Below are 16668 nucleotides of genomic sequence, written 5' to 3' on the forward strand. Positions count from 1 at the left end.
CAAGGTCATTAGGGTAAGAAACAAATCACTAAGCCTTAGTGTTACCAATGTATGGGAGCACACGTTTTTTATGTAAAATTTACAAGTTAAATCTTCTTCCCATTCTTCATCCTTTCATTATCTGAGTAAGGCAGTCTGTTCAATCTTTTGACATTGGGCCCAGCACCCTGCAGTTTCACAAAGAAGTGCACCTCAAGTCTCTCCTTAATTGAAGTGAGTGGTGTATTTACATAAACCAAGGGCTTTGTAGGTTTGTATATTTGTGTAAAAAAGACTAGAGATTTATATTTGTCTGACTATCGTGTGTGTGTACTGTATCTGTGTTCCATATTCTGTATGCTAGTGTGGCACACATAAAAGTACCTAATTGACAAACTTGAGTAAAAGTAAAGACACCTTAATAGAAAAAGACTCAAGTAAAAGTCACCCAGTAAAATATGACTTGATTGAAAGTCTAAAAGTATTTGGATTTAAATATACTTAAGTATCAAAAGTGAAAGTGTAAATCATTTCATATTCCATATTAAGCAAACCAGATGGCACCATTTTCAGATGTAATTTTTTTTTAGCGGATAGCCAGGGGCACACTCCAACACAACATAATTTACAAATTAAGCATGTGTCTTTAGCAGTGATGCCAACTTAGCAATTTTGTTGCTAGATTTAGCAACTTTTCAGACTACCCTGGAAACTTTTTTATCAAACAGCACCTAGCAACAAATTTAGCTACTTTAAAAAATGTATTTTGAACTTTTAGAAACTTTTGAAAAGTGACTCAAACGCTAAAATGCACGCATTTTCCCTCTAAATGACACAAAAACAATTTTCTCTGTCACACACTCAGTCACAACACACGTGCCTGGCTGCAAAAGTGCATTGTGAGTGACGTCAGCAGCAGGCGCTCAGCTCGTGCACAGGCAGCAGCAGGCCTGCAGCAATTTCAGTAAATTGCAAATCATTGTTGGCTGACTGCAGCAGCAGTAGTACGGGTTCGACGAGCCAAACCCAATGAGAGTTGGTCACGAATGTTTGATCTTGAACAGTACTTACAACATCAATCAACATGTCTCAATCAAAATTGTACAGCCAGAAGTACAGAAAAGAGTGGGAGTCTGTACCTGAACAAATGTCAAATCATATTTTTTGCCGAGATGGCCAGTCAATTTGAGTAACGTTATTGTGTATTCTACGTAATGATGCAGTTTTAGGTTATCACGCAATGACATCAGAATGTCATTTAGCAACTTTTAGCAACAAATCAACCTGCCTCTAGCAACTTACCCTGAAAATTAGTTGGCAACACTGGTCTTTAGTGAGTCTGCCAGATCAGAGGCAGTAGGGATGACCAGGGATATTCTCTTGATAAGTATGTGAATTGGACCATTTTCCTGTCCTGCTAAGCATTCTAAATATAACAAGTATTTTTGGGTGTCTGAGAAAATGTATGGAGTAAAAAGTACATTATTTTCTTAAAGTAAAAGTTGTCAAAAATATAAGTAGTAAAGTACAGATACCCCCAAAAACAACTGAAGTATTATTTTAAAGTATTTTTTACTTAAGTACTTTACACCACTGCAAAGTAGTGCCAAACATGATATTGCACGGAAAGATTTTGAGTGTGTTATGTTTACCAGTAGAGTGTTGTGTGTTTTTAGGCTATGCATGCATTTGCTGCTGCACTTTTGCTGCTACAGCCACCATTGCCTGCTCCGCTGCTCCTTATTAATCAACCTACCAGGGTGTTTACAAACACTACAGGAACAAGATCATCTACATGTATTGATCACATGTTTACGAATTCTGTTGAAATTTGTTCTAAAGCTATATACGTACCCATTGGATGCAGTGATCACAATATAGTGGCTATATCCAGGAAAGCCAAAGTTCCAACAGCTGGGCCTAAAATAGTGTATCATACAAAAGATTTTGCTGTGACTCTTATGTGGATGATGTTACAAATATTTTGGTCTGATGTGATTAATGAGGAGCATCCAGTCGCTGCACTTGATGAATATATGAAATTGCTTCTTCCAATTATTGATAAACATGCACCTGTTAAGAAACTGACTGTTAAGGCTTCATGGATTGATGGGGAATTGAAAAACTGTATGGTTGAAAGAGATGGGGGAAAAGGAGTGGCTAATAAGTCTGGCTGTACATCTGACTGGCTTACTTACTGCAAATTGAGAAATGATGTGACTGAACTCAACAAAAAGAAGAAGAAACTTTATTATGAAGCCAAGGTCAATGATATGAAGAATGATGGAAAAAACCTTTGGAGTACTTTAAATTAAATTATTGGTAGAAAGACATTCCACTCCATCTTTCATCGAATCAGATGGCTTATTCATCACAAAACCATTTGATGTTGACAATTATTTTAATGATTATTTCATTGGCAAAGTGGGCAAACTTAGGCAGGAAATGCCCACGACAAAGAGTGAGCAATTATATTCATGCATAAAAAAAAACTAATAATGAAAGAAAAGCAGTGCAAGTTTGAATTTTGTAAAGTTAGTGTGGGAGAGGTGGGAAAATTATTGTTAACGATCAATAATGACAAACCTCCTGGAATTGACAACTTAGATGGAAAGCTACTGAGGATAGTAGCTGACTCTATAGCCAATCCTATCTGTCATATTTTTAATCTGAGCCTAGAGGAAAGTCTTTGTCCTCAGGCCTGGAGGGAAGCCAAAGTAATTCCACTACCCAAGAGTCGTAAAGCGGCCTTCACTGGATCTAACAGCAGACCTATAAGCTTGTTGCCAGCTCTTAGCAAACTGTTGGAACAAATTGTGTTTGACCAAATACAATGCTATTTCTCTGTAAACAAATTATCAACAGACTTTCAGCATGCTTATAGAGAAGGGCACTCAACATGTACTGCACTGACACAAATGACTGATGATTGGTTGAAAGAAATTGTTAATAAGAAGATTGTGGGAGCTGTACTGTTAGATTCCAGTGCAGCCTTTTGATATTATTGATCATAGCCTGTGTTGAAAAAACTTAAGTGCTATGGCTTTTCAACCTCTGCCATATCGTGGATTCAGAGCTATCTATCTAATAGAACTCAAAGGGTTTTCTTTAATGGAAGCGTCTCTAATGTCAAACATGTAAAGTGTGGTGTACCGCAGGGCAGCTTTCTAGGCCCTCTACTCTTTTATATTTTTACCAATGACCTGCCACTGGCATTAAAGAAAGAATCTGTGTCTATGTATGCTGATGATGCAACCATATACGCATCAGCAACCACAGCCAATGAAGTCACTGAAACCCTTAACATAGAATTGCGGTCTGTTTTGGAATGGGTGGCCAGTAATAAACTGGTCCTGAACATCTCTAAAACTAAGAGCATTGTAATTGGTACAAACCATTCCTTAAGTGCTAGACCTCAGCTGAATCTGGTAATGAATGGTGTGGCTGTTGAGCAAGTTGAGGAGACTAAATTACTTGGTGTTACCTTAGATTGTAAACTGTCTTGGTCAAAACATATAGATTCAATGGTTGCAAAGATGGGGATAGGTCTAGCCGTAATAAAGAGATATTCTGCTTTTTTGACACCGCACTCCAAGAAGCAAGTTCTGCAGGCTCTAGTTTTGTCTAATCTTGATTGTTGTCCAGTCGTGTGGTCTAGTGCTGCAATGAAAGACATAGTTAAGCTGCAGATGGCCCAGAACAGAGTGGCACGTTTTGCTCTTAATTGTAATCAGAGGGCTAATTTTAATACTATGCATGCCAGTCTCTCTTGGCTAAGAGTTGAGGAGAGACTGACTGCATTTACTTCTTATTTTTATAAGAAACATTAATGTGTTGAAAACACCAAGTTGTTTGCATAGTCAACTTACACACAGCTCTGACACACACACCAGACATGCCACCAGGGGTCTTTTCATATTCCCCAAAATCAGAACAAATTCAAGAAAATGTACAGTATTATATAGAGCCCTTATTGCATGGAACTTCCTTCCATCTCATATTGCTCAAACAAACAGCAAACCTGGTTTAGAAAAACAGATCAAGCAACACCTTGCGGCACAACGCCTCTCCCCGATTTGACCTAGATAGTTTGTGTGTATGCATTGTAGGTAGCCTAGTAGTTACAGCGTTGGACTCGTAACCGAAAGGTTGCAAGATCGAATCCCCGAGCTGACATTTTAAAAATCTGTCGTCCTGCCCCTGAACAAGGCAGTTAACCCACTGTTCCTAGGTCGTCATTGAAAATAAGAATTTGTTTTTAACTGACTTGCCTAGTTAAATAAAGGTAAAATAAAAATTGTTATGTGGGCTACATGTGCCTTTTTAAAAATGTTTGTAGTTCTTTCCTTGAGCTGTTCTTGTTAAATGATGTTCTGTATTATGCAATTCTGTATTATGTTTTGTGTGGACTCCAGGAAGAGTAGCTGCTGCTTTTGCTACAGCTAATGGGGGTCCTAATAAAATACCAAAAATTCATACGTAGCAACAAAAATGTTGAATAGAATTCACAAAAATAATAAACCGTTTTAAAGGTGATACATGTAGTATTTACACCTGCAAATGGAGTTAAATGTCAATTATATATTTGTAGTAGTAAAGGCCTCCCCAATCCTGCCAAGACAAGGCACTAAGCTCTAATGAAGAGGTGTCATCACATTACGATTTCATAATTTGTTATGATGTTGGAAGGCTCGAAGGTTGCCCTTTCTCGCATCCGGAGAGAAGGTTTTAGACTGTGTTACTTAGCTGCATTTTTCTTCCTCTCACCCCCTCTTAACCCCTTCCCCTCTTGTCTCTCGCAGAGATCTTCCTCAGTACCGGCACAAGCAGTGGCAGTCCTACTTCGGGCGCACCTTTGACGTCTACACCAAGCTGGGGAAGTTTCAGCAGCAGCACAGGTCAGCTGACCACTGACAGCTCCTTTCTTTCACACACATTTCCCCAGATGGATAGATCAAGAACGTTTGAGCCTAGATGATGAGATGTAGAGATGCAGTGCTCCGAGATTTTCAATCCCTGCTCACAGAGAATATATTTAAGCAATAAGGCGAGAGGGTGGCCAGTATATGGCCAGTATACCACAACTAAGGGCTGTTATTAAGCTCCACGCGATGCAGATTGCCTGGACACAGCCCTTAGCCGTGGTATATTAGCCATATATCACAAACCCCTGAGGTGCCTTATTGCTATTATGAACTGGATACCAACGAAGTTAGAGCTGTACAAAAAAAAATATGTCGTACCCGTGGTATACGGTCTGATTTACCATGGCTGTCGGCCAATCAGCATTTAGTGTTCGAACCAGCCAGTTTATAATTTAGTCTTTAATAGCTCAAAAAGGACAGAGTTCAGTTGACTCTCAGGAAGGAGGAAAAACAGTTACTGGTGTCTCCTAAAATGTCAGCATTTAAAATATGGGCGGTGTCTGTTTGTGTGACGTATACTAGCCTCTATCTTTGGATTGTTATGTTTGACAGTTTAAAGGCCTATACATCTTCAATGTGTTGACCTTAATGTTCGTTTTAAACACGCCATTGCTTATTTTCTTTCTATTTTTGCTTGTGAGCAGGCAGGTCCTGGAATATCGGCCTGGCCTGAAGAGATGGCAGATAGGGGAGGTGGCATCCAAAGTAGGCCAGCTCTACTATCACTACTAGTAAGGGTCCTCCAACTGCACCACATCACCACACACGCGCACACCACCTCCATTTTAGGATGTTGTGTCCAGGGGTTGGAATCAAAATTATTTCCATTGTTTTGTTTTGAACGGAACCGTTAATATATTATATTAAAGTTCTGAACTGGTTCGAACCACAAAAAATGTATGTTTTATATAATTCCTTTTTAAACTTCAATCTATTTTTGTTTTACATTTATCTCGACATTAAATGACTTCACCAATTGATAGAGCAGCTGGCTATGGAGTGGGCAAAGCTACATACATGCATTGGACAGACACGTGTGGTGTAGGATGTGACTGAAATGTTGCAGGTGAGGAGAGCGCTGTGCATGAAGCGCTGGGCATCTTGTTGTTATGACATGCATTATCTGAATTAGGCCCACAGAATTGTACCTACGGAGGAGTGGCTTCTATGAAGTCTTGTGTGTGCAGAGTGGCACCAGAATTAAAATCAAAACACATCCTACCTTTTTGTAGTTAATACATCCAACGTGATAACTACAGTATCCTCAACTAGCATTGAAAAAGTGAATCCATTGTTCTCCAATTAAAAAACATCTCTCCTGAAGCACGCATGTAACGTCAGTAGCTACAGTAGACGATGCATGCTTCAGAGGGAGGGAGAGGGGCAGGTAGCCTACACACACACACTGGCAAAGATTTTCAGCTGGCAGGCAGACACTGGAATAAGTTTGAGTGACAGTGATGGCTTTGCATAGGTGCTTTGTTGCATTTGTTTGTGGGACCCCAAAAAATGCCTGGAATATAAAATAACGTTATTAATCGGTTCCCATGCTTCTAAAATAACGTTTGGGTTCTGGTTCTGTTCCTCAATGTTTATTTTCCAGTTTCCAGTTCTGTTGTCTGAACTGGTTCCAACCCTTGGTTGTGTCACGTATCCGTCCCATTCATATCCTGGAACAAATTGTTGGTCTGATCCATGCTGTAACTTGTGTGATAATGATACCTGGTTCATACAAATTCTGGTACTTGATAGGGAGGTTGGTCTAGGATCTAGGACCTAGGGGTAGGCCAGAATCTGAATTCGTTATTCGGATGTGCACAAATGATGAAATTGAAAAAGTACAGTAAAAAAAAAAATCTGAATATTAACCGCAATTTGTGTAACCCTGTTTGCATGCACCTGTGAATTAAGCAATACAAATGTACAATGGCTAAAAATAGGAGAACGATATTGTCAGCTAAAATGACTTACTTTTTCGGCATTCAAATTAATATGAATAATATGCATACCTGAATTATGAAAGACTGAGACACAATCAAAAACTGGTGGGAAAAGAAACACTCTCTGGGACCTGAGTTCCATGTCCAATTTGTACAGTATAAAAACAAGCTACCAAGCTGACATCATGCAGGATTTGTATTTTATAAAGCGTTTGTAGATTTGTAGTTTTAAGTTGATGAAATCTGTTTAGTTCATACACTTATTCGGGAACTACCTGGTACTAGTGTCACAGTCAATACAGAGAGGTCTTAGCACACATTTTCTCTTTTTGTGTCGTAGCCTTCGTACCTCAGAAACAAGGTACCTGAATGAGGCGTTCTCGTTCTACTCGGCCATACGCCAGCGGTCCTACTACTATCAGGTCAACAAAGAGGATAGGTGAGTGCCAACTCATGGCATTTTATTGATTAAGAAATGTGTTTTAGCACTCTGAACATGCCCAATTGGCATCCATTCAGTGTTGGTCTCAGGAGGTCCATGTTAGTCAGAGGCTGTTGTAATATAACAAAATAACTGAACTAAGCACTTAATGGCGGCCTGGGTCAATTGATACAGACACGGTAGGGATAAAAACACATACATTTGTATTTTGAGGGAAGTATCCCTGAAAGTCGGACAACTCAACAATAATGCAACATGCAATAATAGATTATAGGAGTAGCAGGGATAATTGATATACTCGCAACAATTTCAGTGATGAAATAACATTTTAGTATTAACCTCTTTTTAACCCTTAGAACTTAAATGTTGTTCTAATAACATAGCTAGCTTGCTAATGTTGGAAATGTGGTGTAACTAGCGACATTGTCCACATTATTAGGGCTGTAAATGGCTCTGTTTCATCATCTTTTGGTTGAAAAGGTGAAAGGTCAGTGATAAAACTCGTAGACTCGGGTGTCAAATTCTGAGTTTCCACCTTGTATCTCCGACAGCATTTGAATGCCCCAATTTACTGGTTCAGCAGTAATTGTCTGTTTACTGATGAACCCGGTGAACGCAGTGATGGATTAGCTGGCTTGCTAACATAGCATGGCAGCAACACAACATGACAGAATTGTTTTCAGGACCCAGCTAAACCACTGAGATGTGAAAGGTGGTGCGTGATTTAGCTTGCAACAATCCATATTGGGATAATGATATGTTTTTTTATTTTTTTTATAATAGTTAAAGGTTTTTATGGCAGGCAGAGCCAAATTACTGTCACATTTAAACAGTGCCTTCAGAAAGTATACCCCTTGACTTATTCCACATTTTGTTGTTCGAGCCTGAATTCAAAATGGATTAAACATTAAAGGGAAAACATGTTTTTAGAAATGTATGCTAATTTATTGAAAATGAAATACAATAATATTTCAGAAGTATTCACACCCCTGAGTCAAAACATATTAGAATCACCGTTGGCAGTGATTACAGCTGTGAGTCTTTCTGGGTAAGAGTAAGTGCTTTGCACACCAGGATTGTACAATATTTGCCCATTTTATTATTTTCAAAATTCTTCAAGCTCTCAAATTGATTGATCATTGCTGGACAGACAATTTCAAGTCTTGCCATAGATTTTCAAGCAGATGTAATTAAAAACTAACTCGGCCACTCAGGAACATTCACTGTCATCTTGTTAAGCAACTCCAGTGTAGATGTGGCCTTGTGTTTTAGGTTATTGTCCTGCTGAAAGGTGAATTCATCTCGCAGTGTCTGGTGCAAAGCAGTCAACCAGATTTTCCTCAAGGATTTTGCCTGTACTTACCTCCATTCCATAAATGTTCTTATCCTGAAAAACTCCCCAGTCCTTAAAACCTCATTAGGATAGGGGGTGCTGTTGTCACTTTTTCTGGAAATCGTGTAATTTTTAAACGGCTTCCTACTCAATTCTTGCTCGTACAATATCCATATTATTATTATTATTGGATAGAAAACAGTCTCTAGTTTCTATAGCCGTTGAAATTCTGTCTCTGAGTGGAACAGAACTCATTCTACAGCAATTTCCCTAACATGGAGTCAGATTTCACACATCTTGGCCCCTGATCTGGAGTCAGTTTAAAGGTCCCCGTGAATGCTATGAGGATACAGACACTGCTTACGTCTTCCCCTGGATGTCTTTACGTGATGACGCTTTGAATGGTTTCGATTGCGCAATCACAGCCTCTATAAAACAGATCAACGTGTAGGTAGTAACTCTTTTTCAACTGCGCCGGACGCGCGGTGGACACCGACCTGCTCTTTTTCCAAGCATTAGTGTAGCCAGTAATATTTCTCCGGTCATGTTTTTACTTGTAATAGGTGTTAAAGACATCATAAGGTAGTTAATTTAAACCGTTTTATAGCAATTTATATCCGTTTAGTGCGATTTTGGGACATTTATTTCTGAGACACTTTGAATCTCTAGGCACGTTTCCAGTTCATGCCGAACGCAGTGGGCATTTCCACATGGCAAGAGGACAGCTTTCGACCAAAAGACGATTAGACCCAAGAAAGGATTCTTTGCCCAAGATTCTGATGGAAGAACAGCTCAAAGTAAGAACAATTTATTATGATAAATCGTGTTTCTGTCGAAAAATGTTAATCGCTTATGCGGCCATTTTGTTAGATGTAGCTTCGCTTGGCGCAAATTGTATTGAAAAGTAAGGATAATTTAAAAAATGTAAATCAGCGATTGTATTAAGAATTAAATTGTCTATCAATCGCTGTCCACCCTATATTTTTTAGTCACGTTTATGAGTATTTATGTATACGACTAGATCACTGTCTAATATGGCGCACGACATTTTCTGACCAGCTGGGCAACTTTTGTCATTGTCTAACCATGGTTTTGGTGGCTAAATATGCACATTTTCGAACAAACGCTATATGTATGTTGTAATATGATGTTACAGGAGTGTCATCTGAAGAATTCTGAGAAGGTTAGTGAAAAAATGTATATATTTTGGCGATGTTGACGTTATCGCTCTCTTTGGCTAGAATCAATGCTCTGGTAATGTTTGCACATGTGGTATGCTAATATAACGATTTATTGTGTTTTCGCTGTAAGACACTTAGAAAATCTGAAATATTGTCTGTATTCACAGGATCTGTGTCTTTCGATTAGTGTATGCTGTGTATTTTTACGAAATGTTTGATGATTAGTAATTAGGTAATACACGTTGCTCTATGTATTTATTCTAGTCGATTTGTGACGGTGGGTGCAATTGTAAACTATGATATCTACCTGAAATATGCACATTTTTCTAACAAAACCTATCCTATACCATAAATATGTTATCAGACTGTCATCTGATGAGGTTTTTTCTTGGTTAGTGGCTATCAATATCTTAGTTTAGCCGAATTGGTGATAGCTACTGGTGTTGGTGGACAAAGAAAAGATGGTGTCTTTTGCTAAGGTGTTTAGCTAATAGATTTACATATTGTGTCTTCCCTGTAAAACATTTTAAAAATCGGACATGTTGGCTGGATTCACACGATCTGTGTCTTTCATTATCTGTATTGGACTTGTTAATGTGTGAAAGTTAAATATTTAAAAAAAATATTTTTTTTGAATTTCGCGCTCTGCCTTTTCAGTGGAATGTGGGAGGAGTGCCGCTAGCGGCACCCCGGGGCTAGACAGGTTTTAACAAGCACACCCATAACATGATGCCGCTACCACTATGCTTGAAAATATGGAAAGTGGTACTCAGTTATGTTTGGGTCAAATCCAATACAACACACAACACTTTGTATTCAGGACAAAAAGTTAATTGCTTTGCCATATTTCTTGCAGTTTTACTTTCGTTCCTTGTTGCAAACAGGATGCATGTTTTTGAATATTTTTATTCTGTACAGAATTCCTTCTTTTCACTCTGTCAATTAGGTTAGTATTAACAATGTTGTTGATCCATCCTCAATTTTTTCCTATCACAGCCATTAAACTCTGTAACTGTTTTAAAGTCACCACTGGCCTCATGATGAAATCCCTGAGCGGTTTCCTTCCTCTCCGGCAAACGAGATAGGAAGGAAGCTTATCTTTATATTGACTGGGTATATTGATACCAGAGTATGTGAGCGGAGCTGAAGCGGAGCTGGAGCGGAGCGTGCCCAATTTGACTGGAGCGTGTAGCGAGATTCCCAAATGCTGGAGCATCAGCCTTCTTGCCCGCTCCAATTTTGCCACAGTAGCGTTCACTTCATGAGGTCCGGGCATGCTCGGCCCAGCATGCATTTGCAGTCTACTTGTGTCCTGCTATAGCCCCTTGCTTTAGCTACCGTCATGGAGTTCGCTAAATATTTTCATAAAGAAACTGATAGAACACACAGGTGCTAAATGAAGGTGACGTACAAAGATGAGTAGCAAGAAAAACATCATATCTTAAACGTTTCATTCATTCATTTTCATTCATAATTAATTTTGGCCCAATAGGCCTGGCATATTCCCACGTTCAAGGAGCTTTCCGTTTTGATTGGGTTATTTTGCCTAAAAACCTTTAGGCCTACCTATAGACAAATTTAAAACAGCCTGGCAAGAGTGGGCAAAAAGGTGTTTAGCATCCCCAGTGGCTTTGCAAGTGGGTAGAGGTTATTCACTGCTGCTGGCCTGTTCTCTAGGCACCATCGCATGAGCCTGAAGCCGCAGACTGGCCTAACTCGTGTATCTAAATATGAAATCAAAAAATGAATTCCAAGGCACTAAGTAATTTTTCATTTAATTTGTATTTAATTCTAAGTCACAGCCTATATGCACAATTGATAGACTATAATCATTTAATACAATGCTTCCACTGTTCTGCCTGCGGCTATGGAACCCTGACCTGTTCACTGGACGTGCTACCTTGTCCTTGGACCTGCTCTGTCTACCGCACCTGCTGTCTCTAATTGAATGATCGGCTATGAAAAGCCAACTGACATTTACTGTATTATTATCTGACCCTGCTGGTCATCTATGAACGTTTGAACATCTTGGCCATGTTCTGTTATAATCTCCACTCGGCACAGCCAGAAGAGGACTGGCCACCCGTCCGAACCTGGTTCCTCTCTAGGTCTCTTCCTAGGTTCCTCGGCGGTCGACGTCACCGGCCTTCTAGCCATCGCCGATCCACCTTTCATTTTCCATTGGTTTTGTCTTGATATAATTGAAATAATATAGCCCAAATAATTCATTTTCATTCCTCCTTAGGCTCCCTGTCTGGCTCCTGAGCTATTTGGAGTGTTTATATTCTGTTTAATATGACATGTAGCCTATTCGAAATGATGTGCACTTCTTACATTCACCTTTTCATGTTTATTCAAGTACCTTTCATTCAAATCTATGGTTTGGTTTCAATACTTCAAAACCAAATGGTAGTCACAAAAGTAGATGGGTGTTGGTTAAATTGGCATTTTTAATGAATGGAGAAAATTTGGAGCTGCATTTCTTTTCCTTTTGAGCGCTGAGCGTTTTTTAGTGGAGCTCACATGCTCTGATACACCATCCAAAGTGTAATTAATAACTTCACCATGCTCAAAAGGATATTCAATGCCTGCCCCCCCCCCCCCCCCCATCTACCAATTGGTGCCTTTCTTTGCGAGGCATTGGAAAACCTTCAGGGTCTGTGTGGCTGAATCTGTGTTTGAAATTCACTGCTGGTCTGAAGGACCTGACAGATAATTGTGTGGGGTACAGAGATGAGGTAGTCATTCAAAAATCATGTTAAACACAATTTCTGCACACAGTGAGTCCATGCAACTTATTATGTGACTTGTTAAGCACATTTTTACTCCTGAACTTATTTATGCTTCCCATAACAAAGGGGTTGAATACTTATTGACTCAAGACATTTCAGCTTTTCATTTTCTATTTGTAAAATTTAGAAAAACATAATTCCACTTTGACATTATGGGGTATTGTGTGTGTGTGTGTAGGCCAGTGAAAAAAAAAATCCCAATTTCATCTATTTTAAATTCAGGCTGTAACACAACAAAATGTGGAAAAAGCAAAGGGGTGTGAATACCTTCTGAAGGCACTGTATACATTCTGTTGAATGAGCTTTCTAAAAGTCATGGAATCAATAGATAGATAGTGTATTTGGAACTATTCAGACCCCTTCCCCTTTTCCACATTTTGTTAAGTTATAGCCTTATTCTAAAATTGATTATAAACTCAGCAAAAAAAGAAATGTCCTATCGCTGTCAACTGCCTTTATTTTCAGCAAACTTAACATGTGTAAATATTTGAATGAACATAAGATTCAACAACTGAGAAATAAACTGAACAAGTTCCACAGACGTGTGACTAACATAAATGGAATAATGTGTTGCTGAACAAAGGGGGGTCAAAATCAAAAGTAACAGTCAGTATCTAGTGTGGCCACCAGCTGCATTAAGTACTGCAGTGTATTTCCTCATGGACTGTACCAGATTTGCCAGTTCTTGTTGTGAGATGTTACCCCACTCTTCCACCAAGGCACCTGCAAGTTCCCAGACATTTCTGGGGAGAATGGCCCTAGCCCTCACCCTCCGATCCAACAGGTCCCAGACGTGCTCAATGGGATTGAGATCAGGGCTCTTCGCTGGCCACGGCAGAACACTGACATTCCTGTCTTGCAGGAAATCACGCACAGAACGAGCAGTATGGATGGTGGCATTGTCATGCTGGAGGGTCATGTCAGGATGAGCCTGCAGGAAGGGTACCACATGAGGGAGGAGGATGTCTTCCCTGTAACACACATCTTTGAGATTGCCTGCAATGACAACAAGCTCAGTCCGATGATGCTGTGACACACCGCCCCAGACCATGACGGACCCTCCACCTCCAAATCGCTCCCGCTCCAGAGTACAGACCTCGGTGTAATGCTCATTCCTTCGACGATAAACGCGAATCTGATCATCACTCCTGGCAAGACAAAACTTCGACTCGTCAGTGAAGAGCACTTTTTGCCAGTCCTGTCTGGTCCATCGACGGTGGGTTTGTGCCCATAGGCGACGTTGTTGCCGGTGATGTCTGGTGAGGAGCCTTATAACAGGCCTACAAGCCCTCTGTTCAGCTTCTTTCAGCCTATTGCGGACAGTCTGAACACTGATGAAGAGATTGTACGTTCCTGGTGTAACTCGGGCAGTTGTTGTTGCCATCCTGTACCTGTCCCGCAGGTGTGATATTCGGATGTACCGATCCTGTGCAGGTGTTGATACACGTGGTCTGCCACTGTGAGGACGATCAGCTGTCCGTCCTGTCTCCCTGTAGGGCTGTCTTAGGTGTCTCACAGTACGGACATTGCAATTTATTGCACTGGCCGCATCTGCAGTCCTCATGCCTCCTTGCAGCATGCCTAAGGCACGTTCATGCAGATGAGCAGGGACCCTGGGCATCTTTCTTTTGGTGTTTTTCAGAGTCAGTAGAAAGGCCTCTTTAGTGTCCTACGTTTTCATAAATGTGACCTTAATTGCCTACCGTTTGTAAGCTGTTAGTGTCTTAACTTCTTATGGCTGGGGGCAGTATTGAGTAGTTTGGATGAATAAGGTGCCCAAAGTAAACTGCCTGCTACTCAGGCCCAGAAGCTAAGATATGCATATTATTAGTAGATTTGTATAGAAAACACTCTGAAGTTTCTAAAACGGTTTGAATGATGTCTGTGAGTATAACAGAACTCATATGGCAGGCAAAAAATTGAACCAGGAAGTGGGAAATCTGCGGTTTGTAGGTTTTCAAGTCTTTGCCTATCCAATATACAGTGTCTATGGGGTCATATTGCACTTCCTAAGGCTTCCACTAGATGTCAAAAGTCTTTAGAAGGCTTCTACTGTGAAGGGGGAGCGAATAAGAGCTGTTTGACTAAGGGGTCTGGCAGAATGCCATGAGCTAAGTCAGGCGTGCGGCCGTGAGAGCGAGCTCTGTTCCTTTTCATTTCTAAAGACAAAGGAATTGTCCGGTTGAAACATTATTGAAGATTTATGATAAAAACATCCTAAAGATTGATTCTATACATCGTTTGACATGTTTCTACGAACTGTAATGGAACTGTTTAGACTTTTCGTCTGGACTTTCGCCTGGCCTTGTGAATTTCGATTGGTGAACTAAACGTGAAAATAGCGCCCCCAGCCATAAGAAGTTAACGACCGTTCCACAGGTGCATGTTCATTAATTGTTTATGGTTCATTGAACAAGCGTGGGAAACGGTGTTTAAACCCTTTACAATGAAGATCTGTGAAGTTATTTGGATTTTTACGAATTATCTTTGAAAGACAGGGTCCTGAAAAAGGGACGTTTCTGTTTTTTGCTGAGTTTATACTTTTTTCCCCTCATCAATGTACACACACTACCCCATAATGACAAAGCAAAAACTGTTTTTTAGAAATGTTTGCAAATTTATTAAAACAAAAAAAACTGATACCTTATGTAAATAAGTATTCAGACGCTTTGCTATGAGACTCGAAATGGAGCTCAGGTGCATCCTGTTTCCATTGATCATTCTTGATGTTTCTAGAACTTGATTGGAGTCCACCTGTGGTAAATTCAATTGATTGGACATGATTTGGAAAGGCACACACCTGTCTATATAAGGTTTCATAGTTGTCAGTGCATGTCAGAGCAAAAACTAACCAATGAGGTCAAAATGAATTATCCGTAGAGCTCCGAGACAGGATTGTGTCAAGGCAGAGATTTGGGGAAGGGTACCAAAACATTTCTGCAGCATTGAAGAAGTTGGAAACCACCAAGACTCTTCCTAGATCTGGTCGCCCAGCCAAACTGAGCAATCGGGGGAGAAGGGGCTTGGTCAGGAAGGTGACCAAAAACCGATGGTCACTCTGACAGAGCTCCAGAGTTCCTCTGTGGAGATGGGAGAACCTTCCAGAAGAACAACCATTTTTAATATTTTTATTTAACCTTTATTTAACGAGCCAGGTCAGTTAAGAACAAAATCTTATTTACAATGACGGCCTACCAAAAGGCAAAAAGCCTCCTGCGTAGACACATCAGGACAAGAGAGACAACACTACATAAAGAGAGATCTAAGACAACAACACAGCATGGCAGCAACACATGGCATCATAGCATGGCAGTAACACAACAGGACAATAACATGGTAGCAGCAGAACATGGTTGCAGCATAAAACAGGGTACAAACATTATTTGGCACAGACAACAGCACGAAGGACAAGAAGGTAGAGACAACAATACATCACGCAAAGCAGCCACAACTGTCAGTAAGAGTGTCCATGATTGAGTCTTTGAATGAAGAGATTGAGATAAAACTGTCCAGTTTGAGTGTTTGTTGCAGCTCGTTCCAGTCGCTAGCTGCAGCGAACTGAAAAGACGAGTGGCCCAGGGATGTGTGTGCTTTGGGGACCTTTAACAGAATGTGACTGGCAGAACAGGTGTTGTATGTGGAGGATGAGGGCTGCAGTAGATATCTCAGATAGGGAGGAGTGAGGACTAAGAGGGTTATATAAATAAGCATCAACCAGTGGGTCTTGCTACGGATATACAGAGATGACCAGCTTACAGAGGAGTATAGAGTGCAGTGATGTGTCCTATAAGGAGCATTGGTGGCAAATCTGATGGCCGAATGGTAAAGAACATCTAGCCACTCGAGAGCATCCTTACCCTGCCGATCTATAAAATATGTCTCTGTAATCTAGCATGGGTAGGATGGTCATCTGAATCAGGATTAGTTTGGCAGCTGGGGTGAAAGAGGAGCGATTACAATAGAGGAAACCAAGTCTAGTTTTAACTTTTGCCTGCAGCTTTGATATGTCTTGAGAAAAGGACAGTGTACCGTCTAACCATACTCCCAAGTACTTGTATGAGGTAGTCACACCTGTG

The 16668-nt window shown here is 40.3% G+C and overlaps 1 protein-coding gene across 2 annotated transcripts in view; it reads left to right on the forward strand.

Annotated features, from left to right (window-relative positions):
- Window positions 1-16668, forward strand: part of LOC129863637 (protein SCAI-like) — a 56472-nt gene that overhangs the window by 16390 nt on the left and 23414 nt on the right. For both annotated transcript variants that reach the window (XM_055935763.1, XM_055935764.1), the window contains exons 3-5: window positions 4782-4877; window positions 5549-5635; window positions 7185-7283. In XM_055935763.1, coding sequence (XP_055791738.1) covers window positions 4782-4877; window positions 5549-5635; window positions 7185-7283 — 282 coding nt within the window. The remainder of the gene's footprint in view (window positions 1-4781; window positions 4878-5548; window positions 5636-7184; window positions 7284-16668) is intronic.

Source organism: Salvelinus fontinalis, chromosome 10, assembly GCF_029448725.1.
Source record: "Salvelinus fontinalis isolate EN_2023a chromosome 10, ASM2944872v1, whole genome shotgun sequence".
Classification (NCBI taxonomy): Eukaryota; Metazoa; Chordata; class Actinopteri; order Salmoniformes; family Salmonidae; genus Salvelinus; species Salvelinus fontinalis.